Below are 25,516 nucleotides of genomic sequence, written 5' to 3' on the forward strand. Positions count from 1 at the left end.
GTCAGAAAGGTCAGTGCTTATCTATGAAATCCTCCGTGCTCAGTCACTCCTAACAGCCCCTCCCCTCTCCATAGCCACATAATGGAGAAAGAAATCCTGCTTCATCTGATGTGAGGGGGGAGGCTGGGAGATTGTTTTTTCTGTACAGAAGGAAACTCTTTTAGTACATAAAACCTATTACAGGGTTTATTAAAATCGCTTGTACTGTTGATATTTAATGTTTTCAGAAAAATGGCCCTGAAATGACAGTTACGCTTTAAGGGGTTAAAGGTCAGAAGTTCAGTTTCTGTGAAAATGTTTTAGGGCACCCAAGAAAATCCAGGATTAGGATCAAGCTATGGGATGGGTTCAACACCAGTGCAGACCTGGTTCTGGATTGGCAGCAGTAAGATGCCAGTGCATCTGCACACACAGCTTTTGGCGGCTGGCTTATTCTTAAAAATAAAAATAAAAATCAAGGTCAGAATGATATCCTACAGGAAGTACAGGGATTGGCCAGCAGAGGACTGGACTAAGTTTTTGTACTTCAGTATACCATAGAAACAGTTGAGTAAAAGATCTAAAAACATTTAAGCAACTAACCAAAATTTGTGTCAGTCTCAAAACCTGACAAAGGCACCCAGTGTGCCGAAACATGTTGAGGAGGGCATGAGCTTTAACTTTTCACTGTACGGATACTTGCCTTCATCACATCTGACAGCACTGAGGTATAGCAAAATCCTCAGATAGTGGCCATCTACTGACCACCACTTTGCTGCGACTATTACTTATTTCAGGCAGTGTACAGTGTGTTTTAAAGGGTGCATTCACATGTAACGGATCCGCAGTGGATTTCTGGCAGCAAATTCACAGCGAGATCCGCAAGGGATCCTGCCCTGTACATTCAATGGCAGACAAACTCGCAGCGGGATGCACATCCCGCTGTGAGTATCTCCGCAGCCCGCCCCGTTAACCCCCCGGCTGCCGGAGCGTATATATCACCTGGCCCCCACTCCGGCTTGCTTCTAGGGTTCCCAGCACGTCCCGCTCTGCCATTCAGTGCGCAGCGCACTGATTGGCTGAGCGGGACGTAAAGACACCGGGAGCCTCGAAGCAGGACGGAGTGGGGACCAGGTGATGTATACGCTTTGGCGGCCGGTGGGTTAATGGGGCGGGCTGCTGACATACTCACAGCAGGATGTGCATCCCGCTGCGAGATTGTCTGCCATTGAATGTACAGGGCAGGATCCGCAGCAGAAATCCGTTACGTGTGAATGCACCCTAACGTGTGTCTTTCATTTACTATTTTGATTTTCTGTAGCTATATTAAAGTTATCCCATTATTCCTTTGGTTATTGGGAAAGTTAGGGCATTTTATGGGTTACTTGATAACTCCTGGTGTTTACGTTGATCGCCCTCCAATTTCCAGTCTGCCTGTGTATGCAGTCTCAAAACTTTTGGCTCTTAAAAGAAGATATAGATTGGCTGAGCAGGCCCTTCCTGCATCACTCATCGTGGATAGGGCCAGTGAGAACCTTTTTTTTTTATATCAGCTTGAGTCCGTGGACAAGGATTTAAAAAAAAACAGCTCTCAAATTTATGATTTCTTCCTTTTTAGGCACATTATTAGAAGGTCCTTGGTTTCTTCTCAAAATAAAAAGCTTTTTCTGTGATTGCTTTTGCTGCACTAGAGCCTTATAACAGTATAAATGACTGTGTTACCCATGGCATTTTTTCTAAATTTACATAGGATCAAGTCCGCTAGACAACGTTACCGAGGATGTTACTCATCCATGCAACCCAAATCCATGTCCTGCAAATCATCTGTGTGAGGTTAACAGAAAAGAATGTCTTCACGGAGAACCTTGTCTTCCTTATGTCTGTACTAAAGGTAATACTTTAATGTCACCAGAGGTACATAGTATAATCAGTCACAATGACGGCAAAATATCCATTTACAACTGCTTTGCAAATTCTGTTGTAAAGAAAAGTGGTTTACACACCGTGACATCTCTCTCTTTCTCTCATGTGATAGGCATGTGATAGATGGTAATGCCTTAGCATAAATCAAAATGTTTCTATGAGTGGTATTTTTTGTAGCCCATTATTTCACCAGTAAGGATGAAAACCTTAAAGGGGTACTCTGGACATTCTTATTTTTTGATATATTGCTGGGGTTGCAAAGAAAATAACAACCTATTCTCACCTACCACGCTTACCCATAGGGCCTAGACCTTTAGGCCAGCCCTTCCAATGGGTAATGAGGGGACGGGGCCTATGCACCAATGACGTCACAGAGGGCAGGGCTACAGTGGGTGGGGCTAAGTGGCACTGCGGGCCGCGAAGTTTTGCCCAGGTGAGCACAATCTGCAGATGATAAAAGATCACTTTTTACTGGAACAAGTACCATGACACCATGATATAAAATAAGGTATGAAAACTGCTAAATTTACCCTTTACATCTGTGTAGAGAAGTCAGAATGCAAAAAGGGGGTGACAGTGTCACTTAAGGCACCTTGTTTTAGAAGTACAAATGTTTCCATTCTAACTTACTCTTTAAAGGTTCAACTCTTAATTATGCTTCACCAATACCAGTGCAAAATATTATCTCTCGTTTTAAAACAGCCTGAGGGTATACTGCACGGTGTCAATAGATCCTAGCTAAAAAAAAAGCTTGGATTATTAAAGAGAACCTGTAAGCTGCAATTTACTTTCCAAGTTACTAAAACTGTTAGCTGGTAGATGAAGGAGACACACATTACCTTTGGTATATCTGTCTGTGGTTCCAGAAAAAATGCCTTATCTCTTAGTACAAAGAGTCAAAGAGGTTTTCCCAAGCTCCTGAAGTGCAGCAAGCTGTAATATCTCCTTATTCCTCCTGCCATACCTGACCCTGCTTGGGACTAGGGAACAGGGGTCCTTCCAGACTTGGAAAAGCTTGGAAAAGCCTCTTTGACCCGTTGTACCCAAGAATAAAAGCATTTCTTACCTGGAAGCACAGCTGAATATATGAATAGTATAGAATGTGTTTCCTACCAGCTGTCTAACAGTGCCAGCAGTTTGGAACATCATTGCAGCTGACAGATTCCCTTTAAGGCTATGTTTCCACACAGTATTTTGGTCAGTATTTTACAACCAAAACCAGTAGTGGATTGAAAACACAGAAAGGCTATGTTGAAATTAAGTGGATGGCCATCATTTAATGGCAAATAATTGCCGTTTTTTTTAAACAACAGCCCTTGTTTTGAAATAATGTCAGTTCAATGGTGGCCATGCACTCAATTTCAGCGTGTGAACATAGCCTTTTTGTGTTTTCAATCCATTCCTGGTTTTAGTTGCAAAATACTGTGTGGGAACATAGCCTAAGGGCGCGTTCACACCTACAGGATCTGCAGCAGATCTGCAGCAGATTTGATGCTGTGTTCAGTTATTTAAATGAAATCTGCTGCAGAAAATCAGCTGCAGATCCTGTAGGTGTGAACGCACCATAAAGGGGTATTCTGATTTTTTTTCATACTTTTTTTTTCTTCTAAGAATGTGCTTACTCGGGGGAAAATCACTAACCTTTCTCATTAAGTATAGAAATATACTTGAGGGATCCAAATTATTACTGTATAATTGTATGTATAAACTATTCCAAAATCTTTGTAATGTGCTGCGGTATGTTTTTCAGAAGTTCCCAGTTTTATGATATGTAATCTTTTTACATAGGTTGCAAGTTGGGAGAAGCATCTGACTTCCTCGTACGGCAAGGGGATCTGATCCAAGTTCCATCAGGGAAAGTGGGCTGCTATAAGATCTGCACTTGTAGACAAAGTGGGACATTGGAATCCTGCATGGAAATGAATTGTGTTGATCAAATATCATGCAATGTTGGTGGACAGCATAAAAGTACGTCTTTTACAACTAGTTATCAGCCACGCTGGATGTCAGATATACAGTAAAATGTCAATTACAGCCTAAGTGTTATTAGGCCAACTCTTTTGCAGTTTCAAATTACAATAATGTAAACAGTTGTTATAATAGGATACTTTCCACAACTTTGACACGTTACCCCGCCTACAACCCCCCCCCCCCACCAAAAAAAAACAAAAAAAAACAACTTTTTTTTTATCGTTGGGTGTCTGACATCCTCACCCACATGCACAATGAATGGAGCTGTGAAAGTTCTATCTTTTTAGAAATACAAATTTTTCCATTCTACTCTGTATAGGTTCAACTCTTAATTGTGCTTCACCAGTACCAGTGCAAAATATTATCTCAAATTCTCTCGTATAGTGGCTGTGCTGGGTTACTGCATTATCGCACCCATTTTTCTGAAGTGGTGATGCAGTCACTACACAGTGTATACATACTGCCCACTTTAAATAGCATACTGCACATGTAAAGGCTAATAGCTGCCAATGAGTGGAAGGTGCAGGTGGACAACACTGCACACATACAGTGAAGAGGACTTGTGATCAACAATCTGTGTCCATCATATTCATGAGGACATCCTCAGAACAGCTGAAAGTGAATCACTCTGATTCATCACTTTTTGAATACAAAGACTACATCTATCCAATAATTAAAAGTAACATTAATAATTCTGTTTTTCTGAATACTTTGCATAGTCATTATAAGAACATTGATTTATGTAAATGTCTTACAGATCATGGAACATCCTTTAAAGTTGGCTGTAATAGCTGTTCATGTGTTGCTGGTAAAGTTCAATGTTCTAAACGTCAGTGTGTAAATGATCTCGGATCTGATGGTGATCGAAACATGTTTACTGGTAGGTTACGCATTTTACATTTAGCAATACAGTTTTTATAGTGCTGTGATTAGTACTTTTACTAGATCTGGGACCATTGGGTATCAATAAATTTGGAGCCTACACCTTCTTCCATTTGTGGGCACATGTAGCTGGTGGACTAGAATAAAGTTATAAAGGGGTACTCCAGCTATCCAGTTATTGAAACACATTACAAAGTTATATAACATTGTAATATGCTTTAATCACCTATCCGCCCCCCTTCCCTATCTTTTCCCCCCTTAATCCCCCACCAGGAAGTGAAGTAAACTCATTCTTACCTAATGACTGTTGACCCCAGGCTGCTCTGTGGCAGCCATTTTTTGACAATGAAATCATCAAGAGGGAGGCGGGTCTAAGCCGTGTTAAGCCAGCCTTTCTTTGTCAGATGAGCAAGATGTAAGCCATCTAACAAATTTATAGAGTCAGTTAGACATCACAGGAGACAAAGTGCATCATGGGAAAGCCCAAACCAGGAAGCGAAGAGAAAATGAAGACACCAGCTGGAGCTTCAGGGACCTGCAAACAGCAGGAAATTCAAACGGAGACATACTTTTTTATTAGCTCCGGAGTATCCCTTTAAGAATAACCTGGGAGTGTGCAAGTCTGTGAAGCTTGCATCTATCTTCAAAGTAGGGGATAATGTTTGAGAAATGTTTTTGAGAAATATATTTATAAAGTACTTAATTTGAAGGTATTAAAAAGGCTCATTGGATGGCAGCTGATATTTATCATGTAAGTTTGGGAAAGGCTCTTTAGGGGTCAAACACTGATTTGAAGGGAAGCTGCCTCCAGTAGGTGGCACTGTATAGGAAATTCTTTAACTTTTGAAAACAAGCTATCTTCCCCAAGGAGCACTAGGAGACTAGTAAGACTCGGTACACCTGTTTGGTGGTATCCCCAAGTAGATACATTACTCCCATAGTCCTAGAGTGTAAACTTTACTAGCTGTTGGTTCTCTTCATGTTCAGTTCAAGCTTCTGCAGCAGATTTGCAACATATTTTCAGCACATAGATTTGTTTTGGTGAAGCAACTCTGCCCAAATTCTGCAAGTGATCAGAAGCATATACACAGAAAATCAGTAGCATGTAAACCCTAAAGCCCTAAATTTTCTCGTTGAGGGCCGTTTGGACATTTATAAAATAATTTGAGAGCAATACACTACATGGCCGCTGCACTCAGCACCCAGGCAAGAAAAAGCATTATGCCCCTGCTATTGTAGTTAACCCCCTGTGATGCCCCAGTAGCCAGACATAACCCCCAGTGATGCCCCTGGAAGTTGTATTTAATCCCCGGTGATGCCCCTGATACCTGTAGTTAACTTCCAAAAAGGTCCCAGGTAGCTGATGTTAACCCCAGTGGTGCTCCTGGTAGCCATAGTTAATTCACCAGTGCTGCCTCTGGCAATCCAAGTCCCACAAGAGAAAGAAGACATGCTTCACTCTTGTAAGGCAGAAGCCAGCACACACAGCATCTTCCTGTGTCTGGTGGCCACCACATTCAATGTTATATTGATTGCGACGCCGCTGGACACAGGAGGGCCACAGGCTGCGTCAGGGGATCTCAGGGGCCAGATGTGGCCCACGGGCCAGAGGTTCCCCATCCCTGCCCTTCAGATAAGTGTAAATCCAAAAAAAGTGCAGTACCCGCAATGTTCAAATCACAACTGTGGTGTAGAGTCATCCAAAACAATGTGGCTCTAAACAGTGACCAGCAATGTTTCAGTTCTGCAATAGAGCATTTTCTTTATCTATCTATATGTCTAAAGTACATTTAAATACAATTTTCTGATAGCAGAGAACCCTTTAATGCTGATATAGGCAAGATTGCTTAGTAATGTAACCAGAGTGTTATAAATCTCGTATTTTAGGATTGCCCTGCAATTGTGCTGATAAGTTTGTTCCTGTCTGTGGAAACAATGGACGGACATATCCAAGTGCATGTATAGCACGGTGTGTTGGGTTGTTGGACCACCAGTTTCAGTTTGGAGAGTGTTCTTCAAAGGATCCATGTTATCCGAACCCATGTCATAGAAACCAAAGGTAAATAGCTATTTATAGTGTTCTAAAACAAAAAATCAGATTGTAAGTCCTACGAGGGAAGGCAACTGTACCTGATGATGATCTCTATACAGCACAGCAGAATTTGTTGTTGTTATGAAAACAACAAGAAGGTATAGTATATGTAGACAAGAATTAGATGGTCAGAGGAAGAAAGTGGAGTGTCAGAGAGCAGAAAAAAACAAACTGCGGGGGTCCCGATCGGTAAAATGGACCGCCGGAGGTCTCTCACCTGCCTCCCTGCGGTCCGATCGGCGATCTGCTGCACTAAGCCTGCACAGGCAGGCTCAATGAGCAGATCGCCGATAACACTGATCAATGCTATGCCTATGGCATAGCAATGATCAGTGTAAAAATCAAAGTACTGGATGTAAAAGTCCCCCAAAGGGACTTCAAATGTGTAAAAAAAAAAAAAAAGTTAAAAACACTAACACACTACCCCAAAACCCCTCCCCCAATAAAAATTGAAATCACCCCCCTTTCCCATTATATAAATAAAACATATAAAAATAAATAAACAAATAAACATATAATATACCGTAGCGTGCGTAATTGTCCAATCTATTAAAATATAACAAGCGTCATTGCGAACGGTAAACGGCGTACACGAAAAGAGGGAAAAAAATGCGCGGTTTACCGATTTTATGTTACATTATATATAAAAAAAATTAATAAAAAGTGATCAAAACGTCCGATCTTCACAAATATGGTATTAATAAAAACTAGAGATCATGGCGGAAAAAATGACGCCCCATACAGCCCTGTAGGTGAAAAAATAAAACTGTTATAAGCGTCACAATAGGCCCATTTTATTTATAATTAATTGCCAAAAAAAGGATTTCATTTAAAAAAAAAATATATAACATTAGAGAATCTGTGTAACCTGCATATGGTTGTGTTCGGACTGACCTATAGAATAATTGTATAATGTCGCTTTTACCATATAGTGCATTACGTAGACACAGGAACCCCCCAAACGTTACCATATTGCATTCTTTTTTACGAATTCACCAATTTATATCTTCATAAATAATATAGTTGAAATTCCATCATACATGTTATGGTAAAATGAAAGACGCCATTACAAAGTACAACTATTCCTGTAAAAAACAAGCACTTACATGGCCTTGTAGATAGAAAACTGAGAGTGCTAGAGCTCTTAGAAGGGGGAGGAGGGAAAAACGAAAACACTAAGATCAAAATTTGCGCGGTCCACTGGGTCATTTTGGGCCTGGTCCTCAAAGGGTTAAAGGACTCTATAGTAAATATACAAAATAGGCTTATTCTTTTCCTGATAAAAAAAATATTTTTGAGCTTTTTCTTTGAATAATTTACTATGTGAAATAAAAACAAATCTCTTTCTTTTAGATGTATTCCAAAACGACAAGTTTGCCTCACTAGCTTTGAAATGTTCCACTGTCTCCAGTATGAATGCATTCCAAGACAGTTGAAGTGTGAGCATGTGAGAGAACCTGTGTGTGACAGTGACAATACAGAACACCCCAACATTTGCACTCTATATCAGAGGGGGAAACAGCTATCCTATAAAGGCTCATGTCAGGTAAGATATTAGAGTTAACAAAACAGAGTCATTCATATTTTATGAAAAGTCAATAAAGTTTATTGATTCTGACTACATATTACTTTTTCTCTCCCAAGACTGCAATGGATATCACTGAAACAGACACTGATACGAATGCTTAAGTTCTTAAGTAAGGAACTTTTGTTACCATAAAACAATCCCCATCATGTCTTCATTCAGTTATATGTTTGCATTGTCTCATAATCGCATCCATACATATGAAAAATATACTGCCGAGTTTATGAGATCTTAGCTCTATGTCTGTTTCCATTTGTAAAGCTTGTAATGCAGTCAACTTCAGATTGCCTCTGCAGACGATCTCTGAATGCTGAAAAGCTATATAAATTTCCTATTGTGTCTATTGTAGTGGCTGCTTTATATTATTGGTACTTGTTTGACCAGACAAAAAGGATGCTATATGTACCAGTAGTAATCTGAAGTTTTTTGCATACTCTATAATATCCAAAAATACATTAATTCATTTTTTGTTATATGTGCTAGTACCTGTTTTTTTTACAACACAAAAATGTTAGAGGAAAATCTTCACCAAGACAAAGGCAGTTGTAACATTAGCACAACACTAACCATCTATATGCACCTATGTCATTATCATAATATTTATATAAGTCTGTGCTTTTGGAAAGTGCACAATACATCTGAAATAACCATTGTTATTTTATTCTTTATTGTGGATGTGCCCTTAATTATTATTATACGGACAATATTATGCTTTGAAAAATAGTTTCCCTTTATGTATGCATACTAACATTCTGTTTGCTTTTGCAGCTGCTGCTTGACATTCAGCCTTCTTCGCAGTGTTTTTTTCCTAGCATTTTAAACTGCCGTATAGGGGTACTCTGGGGAAAAAAATCAAATCAACTGGTGTCAGAAAGTTATACAGATTTCTAGATTACTTCTATGAAAAAAAAATCTCAAGCTTTTAAGCACTTATCAGTTGCTGTATGTCCTGCAGGAAGTGATGTTTCCAGTCTGACACTGACAGCAGTGTTCTCTGCTGAGACTTTTGTCTGTGACAGGAATTGTCCAGAGCAGGAGAAATTGTCTATGGGGATTTGGTACTGCTCTGAACAGTTCCTGCTATGGACAGAGGTGGCAGCAGGGAGATTTGTGTTGAAATGAAAAGAAAACTTCACTTTCTGCAGGGCAGCAGCAGCTGATAAGTACTGGAAGTCTTCAGTTTTTGTTACATTTGTTTACAAATCTGTATAAATTTTTGTCACCAGTTCATAAAAAAAAAATCTCTAGAGTACCATTTTAACCTTCCTACAGTCTTGCCCAAGTTTTGCTCGAGCTTAATGGGCGAGGCTATTAGAGTTTTGTCCTCATCACGGGGATGATCATGGAGTTCTACTATTGCACGCAAACCCCCACCCCTGTGGGATGAATCCACAGGAGCCTTACTGTGACACACAGCCATGACCCTGCTGCAATTGCCTGGAATAGAGAGCAGTCTGTTCCCGGCAGTTTAACTCTTTACATGGTGCAGTCAATGGAGACCAGGCCATGTAAAGAGAATGAAAGTGAAAGGGTACTCCCTCTGTCAGTCTGTGGTCTTACAAAAGCAGGATCCTAATACCTAGCCAACATCCTGCTACTACTGCTGGGACTGGAAGTGAGCCCATAGGTATACCCTTAGGGTATGTTCACACTGACCAAATATGGCGTAATCCCGCCATGCTCAGTGTGCCGCTATAAGTGAATGAGAGGGCGCGCGCTCCTCCGCTGCCGACGCTCTCTGCTCTAAAATGTCACTTCTTTGAGCGGCGGCTGCGTAGCAGTGTGTGCTCTCCCATAGACTGGCTATGGGACACTGAGACAGACGGGATTCCGCTGCAGAATTCCGCCTGTTTTCCTCAGTGTGAACATACCCCTAGGGTTAAAAAGTTGCATGTTTTTTATGCTTGTTTATTCTTCTAAAGAAATTTGCACTTTTTTATGCCAAAACACCATCTTAATAAATCCCCCATTTTTAGTGGAGGTCTACTATGCTATGAAAAAAAATGTGCATATGCAGTTTTGTCATTTTTTTTAATAATATTCTATGTATCTGTTAAATCAGTACTTCACAAGAGTTTTACTTTATATGTATCCAGTAAAAATGTGTGGTGAAATGGGACCTAAAATAGACTGCAAAAGAAAAAAAGAGAGTAGGCACCAGGGACCACCACGGGGACTTCACTGAAACAGTGCATTGTATATTACTTTGGAAAGCTTTGCACAGGAGAATAAATGCTTATTTCTATATTCTGGAAGTATAGACGATAAAAATATACAATGATATAAAAATTACAATGTGTCTCCTTGACCTAACATTGTCAGCAGTTTGGAACATGAAATTGCAGCTGATAGATTTACTTTAAAATAACAGCAGGGTGCTTGAATATTAAAGAAAATGTGTCAAAAGTCTGGCAAAAATTGTGGAGCATATCATTGTGGAGCATATCATGTGCACCAAGTTATCAGGTTTATTATGTGTTTTAGATGCTCTTTGGACCTCACTAGACAGTGTATTGAAAAGGGGTATGTGACTTAGAGGAGTCTTAAAGGGAACCAATCATCTCCCTGATAGAGCTTACGGCTGCTGTGCACAGCTCTCCAATTCTGCGTCTAACAGCCCTCTTCTCCGCCACTAACACTTAATTGCCAACTGAGCACTGGGCTTTGCATTATGTTCCCAGTGTTCATGGTGACAATCAGTGGCTGGAAAGAGGGCGGAGGCAGTGTGACTACATACCACTGCGTCTCCGCCTTCATGCCTTGTTACCAGGTGCTAGGATGGAGGATAAAAGATCGATATTTTGAAATTGCTGCCCTACCAGAGTCTGCTGGGCACAGCATCGGAGGGCCTCCCAAAAGTTATACAAATCCCCAATATACACTTACGGGAAATGCTTATAAAGTGTTTTTACCCTGAAGTTACTACTGCATAAAAGCTTTACTTCCTGGATAAAATGGTGATGTCACGACCCGACTCCCAGAGCTGTGCGGGCTGTGGCTGCTGGAGAGGATGATGGCAGAGGGACACTGAGGGACACAGAGTACTGGAGGGACACTGAGCATCCCTTTGCCATCATCCTCTTCAGCAGCCACAGCCCGCACAGCTCTGGGAGTCGGGTCGTGACATCACCATTTTATCCAGGAAGTGAAGCCTTGATACAGTAGTAAGTGCAGGGAAAAAAGCACTTTACAAGCATTTCCCATAATAAATGTATATTGGTGATTTGTATAACTTTTGGGGGGAAATACAATACTTTAAAAAAAAATTTCGCTGGCCTTCTCCTTTAACTTACAATGGCCCCAGGTTACAATATTCTCAACATCCAATGGTCCTTTCTGAACCTTTGTAACTTGAGACTCAACATACAATGCTACAGACAGTCAGGATTAGGGATGATCGAACTTTTAAAAAGTTTGGTTCGTTGCGATCCGGCGAACTTTCGTGAAGTTCGGATTCGTACGAACAGAACCTAAAACGAACCTGCAATAACAGATGAATAATTGTAGCTACAATAGTGGGAGTCTGATAGGGTATAGTTTTGTTTAGTTGCAGTTGCCATTACAATGAAAAAAGTGGAAAAAATCAAAGTGCAAAAATAGTGGAAAAAAAAATAGTGAAAAAAAAAAAAAGTTGAGGAGGAGGAGGCGGCAGCACTTGATTGCACCCAGGCCAGTATTGTTGAGAAGAGACAATAAGAAGAGGCTATAAATGTGTCTGATTATATATAATCACACCAAATAAAAAGTCATGAGCACTGCCCCCATCTAGCATTGTGCTTACTTACTCCAGGTGACAGTATTATACTTCTTTTTTTATACTTTTAATATCTTATAATATATAATAATATCTAATATAATTTCAGTGAAGCAAAGGGGATATGGTGCCCTTTATAATAGAATCAAAGCTCTAACACTTCTCACTTTTCTCTCCCTATTTCATTATCTCCCTAACTCTCCCTAGATCTCACTATTTTTTTTATTTAGATGCCTATCTCTCCCTATCTCTTGATTTTTCAACCTCTTTCCCTGTCTATCACCTTATCTTTTATATCTAGCTTTTCCTGGATCTTGTTATTTGTTTTTTTTCTCTTCCTCTCTCCTGCTTCTCTCACTAACACTTTCTATTCCTTCTCTATCTCTCCCTGTATCTATCTAGTTGTTTGGCTATCTATCTATCTATCTATTTTCCCTCTCTATCTAATACGGAGCTCCTCTCTCTCTGTGAAGTCTGGCAACACACTGACAAGCTGCTAGCGCGCTCAGGCACTTCAGGGGCTCTGGGGTGACGTCACACATCTTGATTTTCACAGAAAACCAGGATACAAGGGATCCCTTGTATCCCGTTCTTTTCTGTGAAAAAAGTTCAGTGTTGCGTCGCTGTTGTTATTTTAACCAGATTCGTAACAAACTTTCTCAAAGTTCGGTTCAGTACCAAACCGAACTTTTTGCAAAGTTCATAACGAATCTGGTTCGTTACGGTTCAGTTCGCTCATCCCTAGTCAGGATCTGCAGCACATGTAAACAACTAGATGATCGACCAATAAAAGTGACCATTTTACTGGTAAAATCCCAGTATTAGTGAAGTGCCTTGTCTGTCTAGTAGCCCATCTTTACCACAGCGTATGGAGCGGCCAGTCTCTGCAAATATCATCCCGTCCGGTGCTGCAGTACCTGCGGGATGATCTTTGCGGACGCGTCAGCGCCCGCCCGCATCAGAACTCCTCATAGCACACAATGAAGCAAGCGGCCGGAGCAGCTTGCTTCATTGTGTGAACTGACAGGGTTTCCTACGGCTGCAATTTACAGAATTGTGGCCGCAAAAAACTGACACATCAGTTGGGATCCTTGGGATCCCGGCTGGAGCGTATACTATGTGTATATGCTCCGGCCGGGATCCCGTAGAAGAATATTCAGTGTGCCTAGGCGTACAAAGTACGGCCGTTGTTGCCGTACTTTTATGCTGTGTGAACATAGACTAAATTTCCCGTACTGCTCTATACCTGTGCAAGGATGAGTTGCTTCTTTGGGCACCAGGTGAGGGCGGCTTTAGTCTATAATTCTTAGACCCGGTGTAATCTGTACAGGGCCCTGAAAATGCTCCAGTCCTCTACATAGAAATTTATTTATAGTCTTCAGTGGCTCTTTCTGACTGTTGTATGTACAGACTTGTTTTATCCATTTAAGTTTTTTGTGCCTCCCTGCCTGTCAATCATCCCCGAACTGCACGCTGACAGGCAGAGAGCTGTGACTCGTCACAGGCAGCTCCCCGCCCAGATGACTAGTTGCCGCCCCTCTACCTGCCTTGCATGGCATTTCTTTTTCACCTTTTAAGGGTGCGTTCACACCTACAGGATCTGCAGCAGATCTGCAGCAGATTTGATGCTGTGTTCAGTTATTTAAATGAAATCTGCTGCAGAAAATCAGCTGCAGATCCTGTAGGTGTGAACGCACCAATAAAGCTACTGCTGCAGACACGACTGGTAGCCTCGGGGAGATGCACAGTAGCTCTGTACTGTGCTGCAGGGAACCATAGCAGCACAATCAATGCTCATTGGTTCCCTTTGATATTGTAACTTGAGGGACCACTACTTCAATAAATCTTTTCTTTTGATTTCACAGTTTAGATACAGCAGGTACCATAAGCTGTTTGCCACAGTATGAGAATATGTAATATATTATCTAACTGTTCAACATTTTGACATTTTATAGCCTTTCTGCAAGTCTATGGAACCAGTCTGCGGACACAATGGAGAAACATACAGTAATGTATGCAGTGCTTATTCCAACCGTGTTGCTGTGGATTATTATGGCAGGTGTCAAGATGTGGGGATATTCTCAGAGCACAGTTTTCATTCAGAATGTGCTTCTGTTAAGTGCCCTACCAAGCCGAAGGTTGGCTGTAAAGCAGTCATACCTCCTGGTAAGTACATGTCTTCTGACAATTGAACACTGTCAAAACAGCATATTTATATCAAACTAAATAATTAGCAATCACTTGACCTTGAAGAGAGAACATGTACAGTATATTGTTAGGTACAGTATACTGCTTTGTACATTAGTTCTGATGTATGTTATTGTTTGCTTTATCAAAACACATTTTGCTGCGCTAAACTTAAAAATGGGGAATTTATCAATGCTTACACCAGTAATGCAAGCCTTGATAAATTGCCCCCTTAAAGCAGACAATTGCTCTTATGCTTACTAAATAAAGGCAGTGTACGATAGGGCTTCTTACCTATAGAAAGTGTTTTTTAGCCTCTTATTATGATCTGTGTACCAGTTCCATTGCTTAAGTTTTCTGAGTCCGCTTTGCCTGCCGCCTGCCCTGACCTATCTGCCTATCTGTCTCTGACTATGAACCTGCCTCACATTTGTTACTGTACTTTATCTCACATCGGCCCCCTATGCAAGACAGTTGCGTCATGGGTAGCAACCTAGGGGTCGCCTGCCGCAGCAAGTGCACCCTGCAGGCTCTGGTAATGACTATTGGCCCCTTAGACTTCACTCCCTGGTGCAGCTTAACACCATGGCTTGCAAAGGTACAGTGGATCCACCACACTTAGTCATTACACTAACCTTTTGAAGCCCAGGCGAGTCTTTATCTGGTATTTTGTATGAAATCTCTTCAGCTTATATCTGGAGCAACAGATTGAAATATGAATTGTATCCACTAATTTAGAGTAAGAAGCCCTATTGTATACTGCCTTTACTTCAGTCAGCAGAAAACTGCTGACATGTTAGCGTTAATATTTTGCTATGGAATAACTGTTAAAAGCTTTTTTTTCCAAATAGGTGCATGCTGTCCTTTGTGCGCTGGAGTTTTAAGGATTTTGTATGACAAAGAAAAGTTAGACAGATTTGCTGAGGTACAGTATTACTTGTTAAGGCTTTAAATATTTTGATATGTACAGTGTGTAGATTGCTGATGATTATATCCACCAGTACAACCAGTTCTTAACCCCTTCCCACTCCATTGGGCTGCCATAAGGAATGTCAGGGCCCCTATACAAACAGGGGACACATTATATTATTAGCCTTTTACAGCCCAAAATACATGCTGATTTACAAACCAAAATACGCTAAGTGTACATTAGTGCTTATTCTTCTGATATGTTACTGTTATATGTTGACTGCTATCTTGTTTTATGGATCTAAAATAAAGCTGTGAATATTGATACTGCACATGGAACAAAGTGCTGGACTTTTCTCTATGGAACCCTACATACATTTACAGACAGAATATAGATTGTTCCAGGGGTGCACATATGCAGGTCTTCCTATGCGTGGCAGTGAGGTTGTGTGCTCAGACATGTGCCAAATTCAAAACTGATGTACTGTATATTAGAAAAATTACTGTGCTGCATAACACATACTGTACATACATCATAAATACACAAACATACTGCACATGCATGCATACACTATGTACACACTTAGGCTATGTTCACACACAGTATTTTTGCAAAAAAGGGGTCTGTGAAGCCTCAGTTGCAAGTCTCAAAACACGGGAATAGCCAGATATCCCTCCAGGGAAGGAAAACCTGTTGTCAAGGGGTGCCTCCCAGTGGGGAGATCACCAAACCACTCCGATAGGTAGCCCCATAAGTCCCATTCGGTTGTGAGTATAGGAAAATAAATAGGGAGACACCAGGGTGACCCCTTTTGAATCAAAGTCTTACTCTGTTGCGAGTATTGTGATATGACAAAGGTTTACCAAAGCCAGGCATTCATCCACAGACAGCTATTTTGGGGTTTTTGCCCCTTGTCAGTGTGGAGTAGGATTCTGGCTAACAGGGGCAATGAAAAGTAGACCAACAAAACACAACAATTACTGAGCTGAGGGAGATCAGTGAAAAAAATCCAATGAAGTACTCACTCAAGAGTCTATATTGATTCATTGCCACCTATAAATTTAAATATGCAAAAAAGGGGTCCGTAGAGCCTCCGTTGTGAGTCTCAGGAATAGCCAGATATTCCTCCAGGGAAGGAAACCTGTTACCAAGGGGTGCCTCCCAGTGGGGAGATCACCAAACCACCCTGATACGTAGCCCCTTAAGTCCCACTCAGTTGTAAGTATTGGAACATAAATAGGAAAACACCAGGTAAACATTTGGAATATTTGCTACTAAACTGCATTCTCAATAAAAACTATGGGGCACACATTGCAGCATTTTGGTGCGCAATACATACTAAAATAAGTGCCATAATAATACATGTGAACCTGGTTTGAGCTTGATCCACCTTGATCCATAAATCTTAGACACTGGGCCAGCAGAGATGGGTCATTTACAAAACTCTGTTGCTAAATAATTTTTCTTTAATGGTAAAATGCAATATTTAATAACTGGCCGCAGACATAGGAGTGGACAGCCAAACAATGACCAGCATCTAGCTATAGCATTTTATTGCCACAGAGGCAAATACGTGGCTTCCAAACACTACTGGTTACATCCATCTTGTGAAAATATTAGGCTACATTAGTTTTAAATAAGAAAATGAAATGAAAAATATGTATTTTCACAGGCAACAAAGAAATGGCCTATTGTTATATTGGACATACTTCAGAAAATAAGACTCCACATATCTGTGCCCCAGTGTGATGTGTTTGGTTACCTCAGTGTAGAATCGGAAATAATTGTGCTTATTATGCCAGTCGACAATCAAACAAAACCAATACAGGTAAGAATAAGTAAATTATTGGTAAGGATCAATCTGAGGTTATTTAAAGTTTAAAACTCTTACTTTATTATAATGTCTTTAAATTCTATATTTGATGGTATCCTATTCCTTCAGTCACCTCTGACTCAGCTTAGTTACTGACATGAATAGACAATTGTGTAGGCTAGTTGGGCATGCTTGCTAGCCACACTGCATTGCGATTAAGTCTTAGGCTATGTTCCCACAACATTGAAATGACAGCCATCGTTCAAGCCATCCATCATTTTAGTGCTATAAGACAGCCATCTATGGGTTATGATGCCTGCAAATAATGTTTATGTACATTATTTTTATCAGTTATTATCAATAGACGACCGCCTTTTGTGATTAAATGATGGCCCTTTCCCGTAGTGTAAAATAGCTTGTATAGGGTGTAATTATATTACAATTTGCTCAACCAAGCAAGGATGCTTTGGGAAAAAAAGTACCTGAACCTTTACAGAACCTTTACAAGTTTTGGCTCTGACTAAAAAGCATGGTTTGTTTTATTTTACGCATTGAAATTGACCTGGAGTTAGTCATTAGTTTACTACATTTGGGCCATTGAAATGAATAGGGCCCATGCCTATCAGAGCACAGACACTTGGCAGAACATTTTTCCAACATATCTCAACCGAATGAGCAAACTGTGATGTGAATGCTCTGTAATAGTGCTGAGCGAACTTGCCGAGCATTTGGGTTAAACCAAACCCAAACCCTTAGCAATTTGACTCCTGGTGGCTGCATCTCTAGGACGTCATGGAAAACATAGATACAGCAATAGGCTGTGGACATTAAAGAGAATTTGGACATTAGGTACAGGTAGTAGAATAGCTTAGAATAATGAGTATTAGTATGAAACTCCTCTAACTAAAAATATTCATAAACAAAGTGACCAATAACATTTTAACCCCTTAGTGGCCAAGCCAATTTGAGCCTTATTGCCCAAACCGTTTTCTTAATTTTTTAAAATTGTTATACCATCTCCAGACAGCAGAATTCAAATGCTGATAGTTCGGGTTTGTGTGAACCTGAACATTGGTTCACTATCACTCTACTGATAAGTTATAAAAGCTCACTGTAGGTCTTCGAACCAGGGCCGGGACAGAGGGTAGGCCAGGGTAGGCGATGGCCTAGGGCGGCATTTCCTGGTGAATTACAGTGGGCGCAATGTAGCTTCACGTAAAAATCCCCCCACCCCACCTCACACAGCAGCATCCCTTCTCCACTCTGCTCCAGCTCCGCAACGGCAGGACCTGCGCTGCTCCTCCTCTCTTCTGCTTGGCTCCGGAGCAGAAGAAAAGCTTCTAATTAATGTCACATGACCTCTGGAGCCAATCAGGAGAGGAGAGAAGTGCAGGGACAAGTGTAATGGCAGATACCCCAACCCCCGCCCCCCCTCCGGACAGAGAACGATGAGGAGACTGATCGGCATCCTCAGAAACATCCTCAGTGTCCTCCTCTACTGCTACTGCTGTGTGGGTGGGTGAGTATTTGTGTACTAATGGAGTGAGTGTGTGTGTGTGTGTGTGTGTTAGTGGAATGTGTGACTGAGATAGGACAACTCCCAGCATGACCTGTGTGACTGAGATAGGACGACAACTCCCAGCATGACCTGTGTGACTGAGATAGGACAACTCCCAGCATGACCTGTATGACTGAGGTACGACAACAAGTCCCAGCATGACCTGTGTGACTGAGGTAGAACAACTCCCAGCAGGATCTGTGTGGCTGAGGTAGGACAACAACTCCCAGCATGACCTGTGTGGCTGAGGTAGGACAACTCCCAGCATGACCTGTGTGGCTGAGGTAGGACAACAAGTCCCAGCATGACCTGTGTGGCAGAGGTAGGACAACAACTCCCAGCATGACTTGTGTGGCTGAGGTAGGACAACAACTCCCAGCATGACCTGTGTGGCTGAGGTAGGACAACAACTCCCAGCATGACCTGTGTGGCTGAGGTTGGACAACAACTCCCAGCATGTTCCTGTGTGGCAGAGGTAGAACTACAGCCCCCAGCATTCACCTGTGTGACTAAGGTAGAACTACAGCTCCCAGCATGCCTCTGTGTGTGTGTGGGGAGGGGGGGTGCCATTTGCCTTCTCTGCCTAGGGCACCAAAACTCCTTGTCCCGGCCCTGCTTCGAACACTGGACATAGATAATATTGACATAGGGTCATATTTGAAAATGCAAATACTGTAAGTCGTATTTCATGTCAATTTACCCCATATATTACATGAATGAATGATAAATCTAAGTTTTGAGCATGTACTTTTGTTTCTTCTAGATCGATGCATGTAATAAAGAGGCAGAAAAGATAAATTCACTTATTAATTCTGACAGTCCGACTCTGGCTTCTCAGGTGCCATTATCCGCTCTTATCACATCTGAGGTTCAAACATCACCAACACTTCCTTCTAAGTGTAATGAAATAAAATGTAATATGTATTATTTATGTATATATATCCTGATTACTCTGTTGTATGCCTTTTGCTATGTATGATATGCTGTAATTTAAAGAAAAGATTGTTTCATAGTGTAAAAAAAATATATATATTGCTTTACTTAGTTGTAAAAGGGGTGTCCAAGAGTTTAAAAAACAAACAAACAAACAAAAAAACAGTAGTTACCTGTTCCCCACCAGTCCAGCACTGATATGTTCTGGTAGTCTCCTGTTGTTTTGTTGGTCATATGGCAGCTGCAGCCATTCACTGACCTCAGAGACTATGGCTTCACTGCTAATATATGCCAATATTGCACATCACTCCTAAAACGTACACAAACACCTACTGGTGGATGATCAGGGTTTTGGCATTGGTTTGTTGGGGGAATTAAAGGGAAACTAACAGCTGGTTTGTACATACGGACCTCCTGGTAAATACCTGTAATCGTTTTGATGCCAATTTCAACAATAATTGTTGATTGATGATCCGTTCTGCTATTTTTGTATACTCTGTTTTTGTAAAAATCCAGATATGTAAATGAGTTTGTTTGGTGCACTGGGACATTCCCCAGCCACATTGCTCCACCCGCCCACCTGCTTCTTCTGCACCACCTACGGAGGAAGAAAACGTCACTACGTTATACATACAATATATGCAGAGGAGGCCAGCAGGCAGGTGGAATGGTGTACTGAGGGGCCGGTGAAACGACCTAATACATAATTATATTTGGATTTGTGTACAAGAACAAACAGTGGAATGGATCTCCAATCAATGGTTATCTTTGAAATCAGCAAAACACTATAGGTACAGTATATACCCGAACACTAATGGTTACGTCATGAGCTACCGATTATTTTTTTTTACATCAGGACAACCCCTTTAAAGAAAAGATCCACTTGTGATTAGCTTTGGCTCTATACTCAGCAGATTTATTTTTATCTTTGTAAAATGATCTCAGTATAGTCAAAGGCTCAAAACTAATGACACTACAATATAGACGATGGGGAAAGCAGTGATACCTTTGAATCATGCTTTGTTTTAGGCTATTTTCCCACACAGTATTTTTGCTAAGTATTTTGCAACCAAAACAAGGATTGGACTAAAGACACAGAAAGGCTATGCTCACACACTGTTGAAATTGAGTGAATAGCCGCCATTTAGGGGTAAATTAGTGTGTGAACATAGCCTTTCTGTGTTTTCAATCCACTCATACTGACCAAAATACGGAGCAAAGCTACTGTGTGAGAACATAGCCTTAGGGTGTTGTCACAACATAAGCTGCTGTGGGGCACAATCTGCAAAGGTGCAGAATTTTGTGTTGGAAACGATGTGGATGTGCAGCTAACATTTTCTGCACTAAATGAGAAGCAATTCTGCTACAAACTAAAATCTGCACAACTAGGTGTGATTTGTGCTGTGGGTTCATCTGCAGAAATTTTTGTGCATTTTCTGCTAAGGAAAACTTCTAACGTTTTAGTCCTAAGTAAAGCAGCCATGGGGGGATTTATCATCCCTGCGTCTGGGCACAGGCTGCAAAAAGAAGGCAGGATTTAGTACAGCAGAGGGATTTCATTAAGACTGGTGTACAGATGTCCAAGCAACTGCTATTATAAATATCTGGGAGGCAAACCCCTCATGTTAACTGCCTACACTTCTCTCAGCCAAGTGCTTCATAGGCCTTTCCTATAAGCTCTGAGCAAGTGCAATGATTGCTCCTTGATTTAGGGAACTGAGAGCAGTGGTCAAGAACCACTCTTACTTCTGGGCACTTACGATTGTGTCAATCTGAGCAAATAACAGTACAGTCATGCAAGCTGCCAGTGTATAATTCACTGCTCTTCCAATCCTGATGTCAGACTCCCTTAAAACGCTGGTTTTTACATGTGCATGTTAAATTTTTATCAGTCCTATGGATGCAAGTCCTGGCCTGACCATGTTTCTGGCAGATCTCAGTTCAGTTTGCTGGACTCCTGGTCAGGCTGGCTGGAACTTGCGTCCATAATACAGAAGCCGAAATGTCCACGTAATACACTTGTGTGAAAACAGCCCAATGTTTTGTCTTTTTTTTTAAATTGAGCATGCTGCGTTTATTGTGGTACGTGGGAAAAAACTTTTATTGCCTCCCGGAATCCGTCAACAAGCTGCAGTTAATATTTGTCAGCAGTGCATAAGTATTCTGTTTCTTATGACTGGCTCCATAACAAATTAGCTGTCAATAAAGCATTAAGGATCCTTTGCAGTTAGTCTAGGTCCCCATCTTTATATATGCATAACATCCAATAATGTGATGTTGAAGGAGCATGAATGTGGTGCCCCCTGCAGTCATATTTGGTGGTAGCATCATGTTGCATGACATCTTTTTTTTCAGACTTAAGTATATTTAATATAGTATATTTAAAGTGTTAGGTGTATAAGCCATAATTACAATTAAGATAAAGCCATACTAAGAATAGCAGACAAGAGCCTGCTTGTTGATGGTTTCTGAGCAGCAATTGTTTTTTTACACTGCAAGCTACAATAATAAGATAATGTAGGTATAATGCAATGATGCTTGATTTTGTATTTGCTGACAAAGGATCAATCCAATTTGGAAATTACGCTAAATACTGGATGGATTAACATTATTGTTTTAGCATTATGCTGATATGTCTATGCACAGTTTATTAGATATATTTATTTTTGTTTGACATAATCCTTGAAGTTACCTCATTGTCAATGTATATTTTATTTATGTATCAATTCATCAGTATTAATCTGTGCATTGGAGCACCTGCATGTATATAAAAGAAGACACAGTCTGGCAGTTGCGCACACTAAATGTCACTGAATTCTAATCAAGAAGGTTTAGAAGAAGAATACCCCACCCTCAGACTATATAAAAATTGTGCTTACAGAGGAAGTGCAGATTCTGTATAGCAAGCTGTTTTCTAAAACCTAAATTGGCACTTTAGGAGGCTATTAAAACTTCACATTCTACCAAATAGTTAAGTGTTATTAGAATGACTGTATAAGATGGCTTGTGTAAAAGGACCTGTCCTGGTGATGGGTCTCCTTTTAAATAGTTATGTCAATGTATTTCTTTTTTTTTACTTGTGCAATAGAAAACTCTAAACACATATCTATTTTTTGACAATGCATGATCCACATTGTGTAGAATATTTTCTGCAACATATTGGAGTATATTTTTTTATTTCTGCTTGTCCCATGTTACAATAAGTCTCCAGGGCTGCCATGACACAAATATTATTATTTAATAATATTAAATATTGTTATTATTTTCAAAAGCCCCCATTTGTAAATGAGATTTCCAAAACCTTATGCTGATACATGAGTAAATTACAAGTAAAAGCCAAAAGGTTTTTTTTATAGATTTTTTTTTAAGTGTTTCCCCTTTTTATGTGGAGATAAATCCATTTCCTGTTTTGTTGAAGCTACTATATTTGCAGTGACTTGAAGCATTTTGGTTGTCATTTTTGGATCAGCTTTTTATAAACTGACTACAAAAGGATATATTGTTGAAATGCTCAATAAAAACACATGGATAATTTGACATTAGCTGTTCTTTAAAGCGACTCTGTTCCCACAATCTGCCCCCCCCCCCCCCAAACTGCTTGTACCTTCGGATAGCTGCTTTTAATTCAACATCTGTCCTGGGGTCCGTTCGGCAGGTGATGCAGTTATTGTCCTAAAAAACAAATTTTAAACTTTCAGCCCTATGTCAAATTGGCGTGGCCTCGAGTGTGTGTGCCCAAGCCTTGCACTGCCTCTCCGTCCCTCCTCATCATTAGGAATGCCCCTGGGCAGGATTTTTCCGATTCATCACCTGTCTGAACACTGCACATGTGCTTGATCGTTAAGGCCCATGTGCTGTGTTCACACAAGTGATGAATAGGAAAAATACTGCCCAGGGCATTCCTAATGATGAGGAGGAACGGAAAGGCAGTGCAAGTCTAGGGCACACATTCTAGGTCATGCCAATTTGACACAGGGCTGCAAGTTTAAACGTTGTTTTTTAGGCCAATAACTGCATCACCAGCCGAATGGACCACAGGACAGATGTATTAAAAACAGATTGGATTAAAAGCAGCTATCCGAAGATACAATCGGTTTGGGGGGGGGGTCAGATTGTGGGTAAAGAGTTGCTTTACGGCTATGTTCACACATTGTATTCTGGTAAGTATTTCTGTTAGTATTTGTAGCCAACATTAGGAGTGGAATTAAAAGAGAAAAACTTTCATGGAAAGATTTGCACAGTTTCTGCGATTTCAACCCACTTTTGGTTGAAAAAATACTGACCAAAAGACTGACAGAAATACTATGTATGAAAATAGCCTAAAAGTGGTAACCAATATGCCAGCACAACTAAATAGAAAAATGCCTGCATATTTATAAGTAAAAAAAAAATAATCATTTGTCATAGTAGAAGTAGTACATTATTAGTATAGATGAGAGAATCGCCTGTCTAAACAAACCAAAGCACTTCATCTTTCAACTGTGTTCCGCCCCCTGCCGCTCCACCCCGCCGTCAGGAAGTTTCCCAGGACTGAATCCAGCTTTTCCCGTTACCTGGGGAGGAGCAGCAGGGAGTGGAAAAGAGTTGAAAGGCAGGCGGCTGATAAGGCGATTGCCAATCAAATCTCTTCCCTTCATTTAGACAGACAATTCCCTCATCTCTAATTGTTAGATTAAAAATACAGGCGCGTTGTATAACTATTTTACAGTTGTATTTGGCTGTTATGTTACTGTGTGTGACCATAACCATAAAGTAGTTGTCGCACTATCAAACTATCATATAAATGAAGAATATTTGCTATTTACATGCTATTAAAAATATTGCAGTGACATTATGACTTTTATGACTTTACATAGTGTGCTGCCATCTGATGTTCAAAGTATATAGTAATGTGCATGTCCACCTAAGTAGGTGAAGATGATGGATACACACTCCCCCACAGTCACTCCCCCACAGTCAGGTCTTTTGGTCACTGCGGAGTAGCCAAGAGAAATTACTTACTTTGTTTGTCAGGAAAGGACTAGAGCAGGGATGGGGAACCTTCGGCCCTTCAGCTGTTGCAAAACTACAACTCCTATCATGCCTGGAAAGTCAAAGTTAAAGCTTTTGCTGTCCAGGTATGATGGGAATTGTAGTTTTGCAACAGCTGGAGGGCCAAAGGTTTCCCATCCCTGAACTAGAGCCTCTTTAGTAACATGGCACTTTATAAGTTAGGTATACTGCTAGGGTGATCATTTATTGTGCCAAAGAGACTTATAACAATTCATCTGTGTAAGAATTGCGTTTGACAGTGTTTGGATACCCAGGGAGGTGGAGGGTGATGGGATGCACTTGCCCGATACCATTGTGTCTTGGTTAAGGTATTAAAATGCAGGACTAGGGCAGCAAACTGAATCCTTACTACAGGTGAAGGAGTCTTTCTCCAAGGTTTTTATTTTCTGCAGATATAACCATTCATCTTACATGACTTGACTCATCAATGACTTGTGTTCACACACATTTCAGTTTCTTTGCAGTACTGTCGCTGTTCTGCAGTTTTTATTTTCTACTGACTGACTAATAAAATTGAAGTGTGTGAACACAGCCTGTTAGTAGGTCAATTTGTACTTCATTTTTTTTTCCTGTGATGGTTGCAACAAAGATTCATTTTTGAAACATTTATTATATGACCTCAAGCCATTTTATTTATGATACATGTCATATGTGTAACAAGGATTCTGTGCATTATAATATTTAAAGGAGTATTCCACTCAAACATAACTTTTCATTTGTTGCTGCCCATGGTAAGACTAACAATTCATTCCATACTTATTATCTATTAGGCTCTCTTCAACCAGAAAGCAGCAGCTGAGAACTGAGGGAAGGAGACTAAATAGATAATAACATGTAAGTAATCAATTGTTAGTCTCACCATGGGCAGCAACATATG

The 25,516-nt window shown here is 40.6% G+C and overlaps 1 protein-coding gene across 1 annotated transcript in view; it reads left to right on the forward strand.

Annotated features, from left to right (window-relative positions):
- Positions 1-23,172, forward strand: part of RECK (reversion inducing cysteine rich protein with kazal motifs) — an 86,550-nt gene extending 63,378 nt beyond the window's left edge. Inside the window, exons 13-21 of the mRNA XM_069958281.1 lie at positions 1,730-1,870; positions 3,691-3,870; positions 4,631-4,753; positions 6,643-6,814; positions 8,201-8,393; positions 14,142-14,352; positions 15,225-15,298; positions 16,956-17,111; positions 19,418-23,172. Of these exons, the coding sequence (XP_069814382.1) occupies positions 1,730-1,870; positions 3,691-3,870; positions 4,631-4,753; positions 6,643-6,814; positions 8,201-8,393; positions 14,142-14,352; positions 15,225-15,298; positions 16,956-17,111; positions 19,418-19,633 (1,466 nt within the window). The 3' untranslated portion in view covers positions 19,634-23,172. The remainder of the gene's footprint in view (positions 1-1,729; positions 1,871-3,690; positions 3,871-4,630; positions 4,754-6,642; positions 6,815-8,200; positions 8,394-14,141; positions 14,353-15,224; positions 15,299-16,955; positions 17,112-19,417) is intronic.
- The last annotated feature ends 2,344 nt before the right edge of the window (positions 23,173-25,516 follow it).

This window comes from Dendropsophus ebraccatus, chromosome 2 (genome assembly GCF_027789765.1).
Source record: "Dendropsophus ebraccatus isolate aDenEbr1 chromosome 2, aDenEbr1.pat, whole genome shotgun sequence".
In the NCBI taxonomy this organism is placed as follows: domain Eukaryota; kingdom Metazoa; phylum Chordata; class Amphibia; order Anura; family Hylidae; genus Dendropsophus; species Dendropsophus ebraccatus.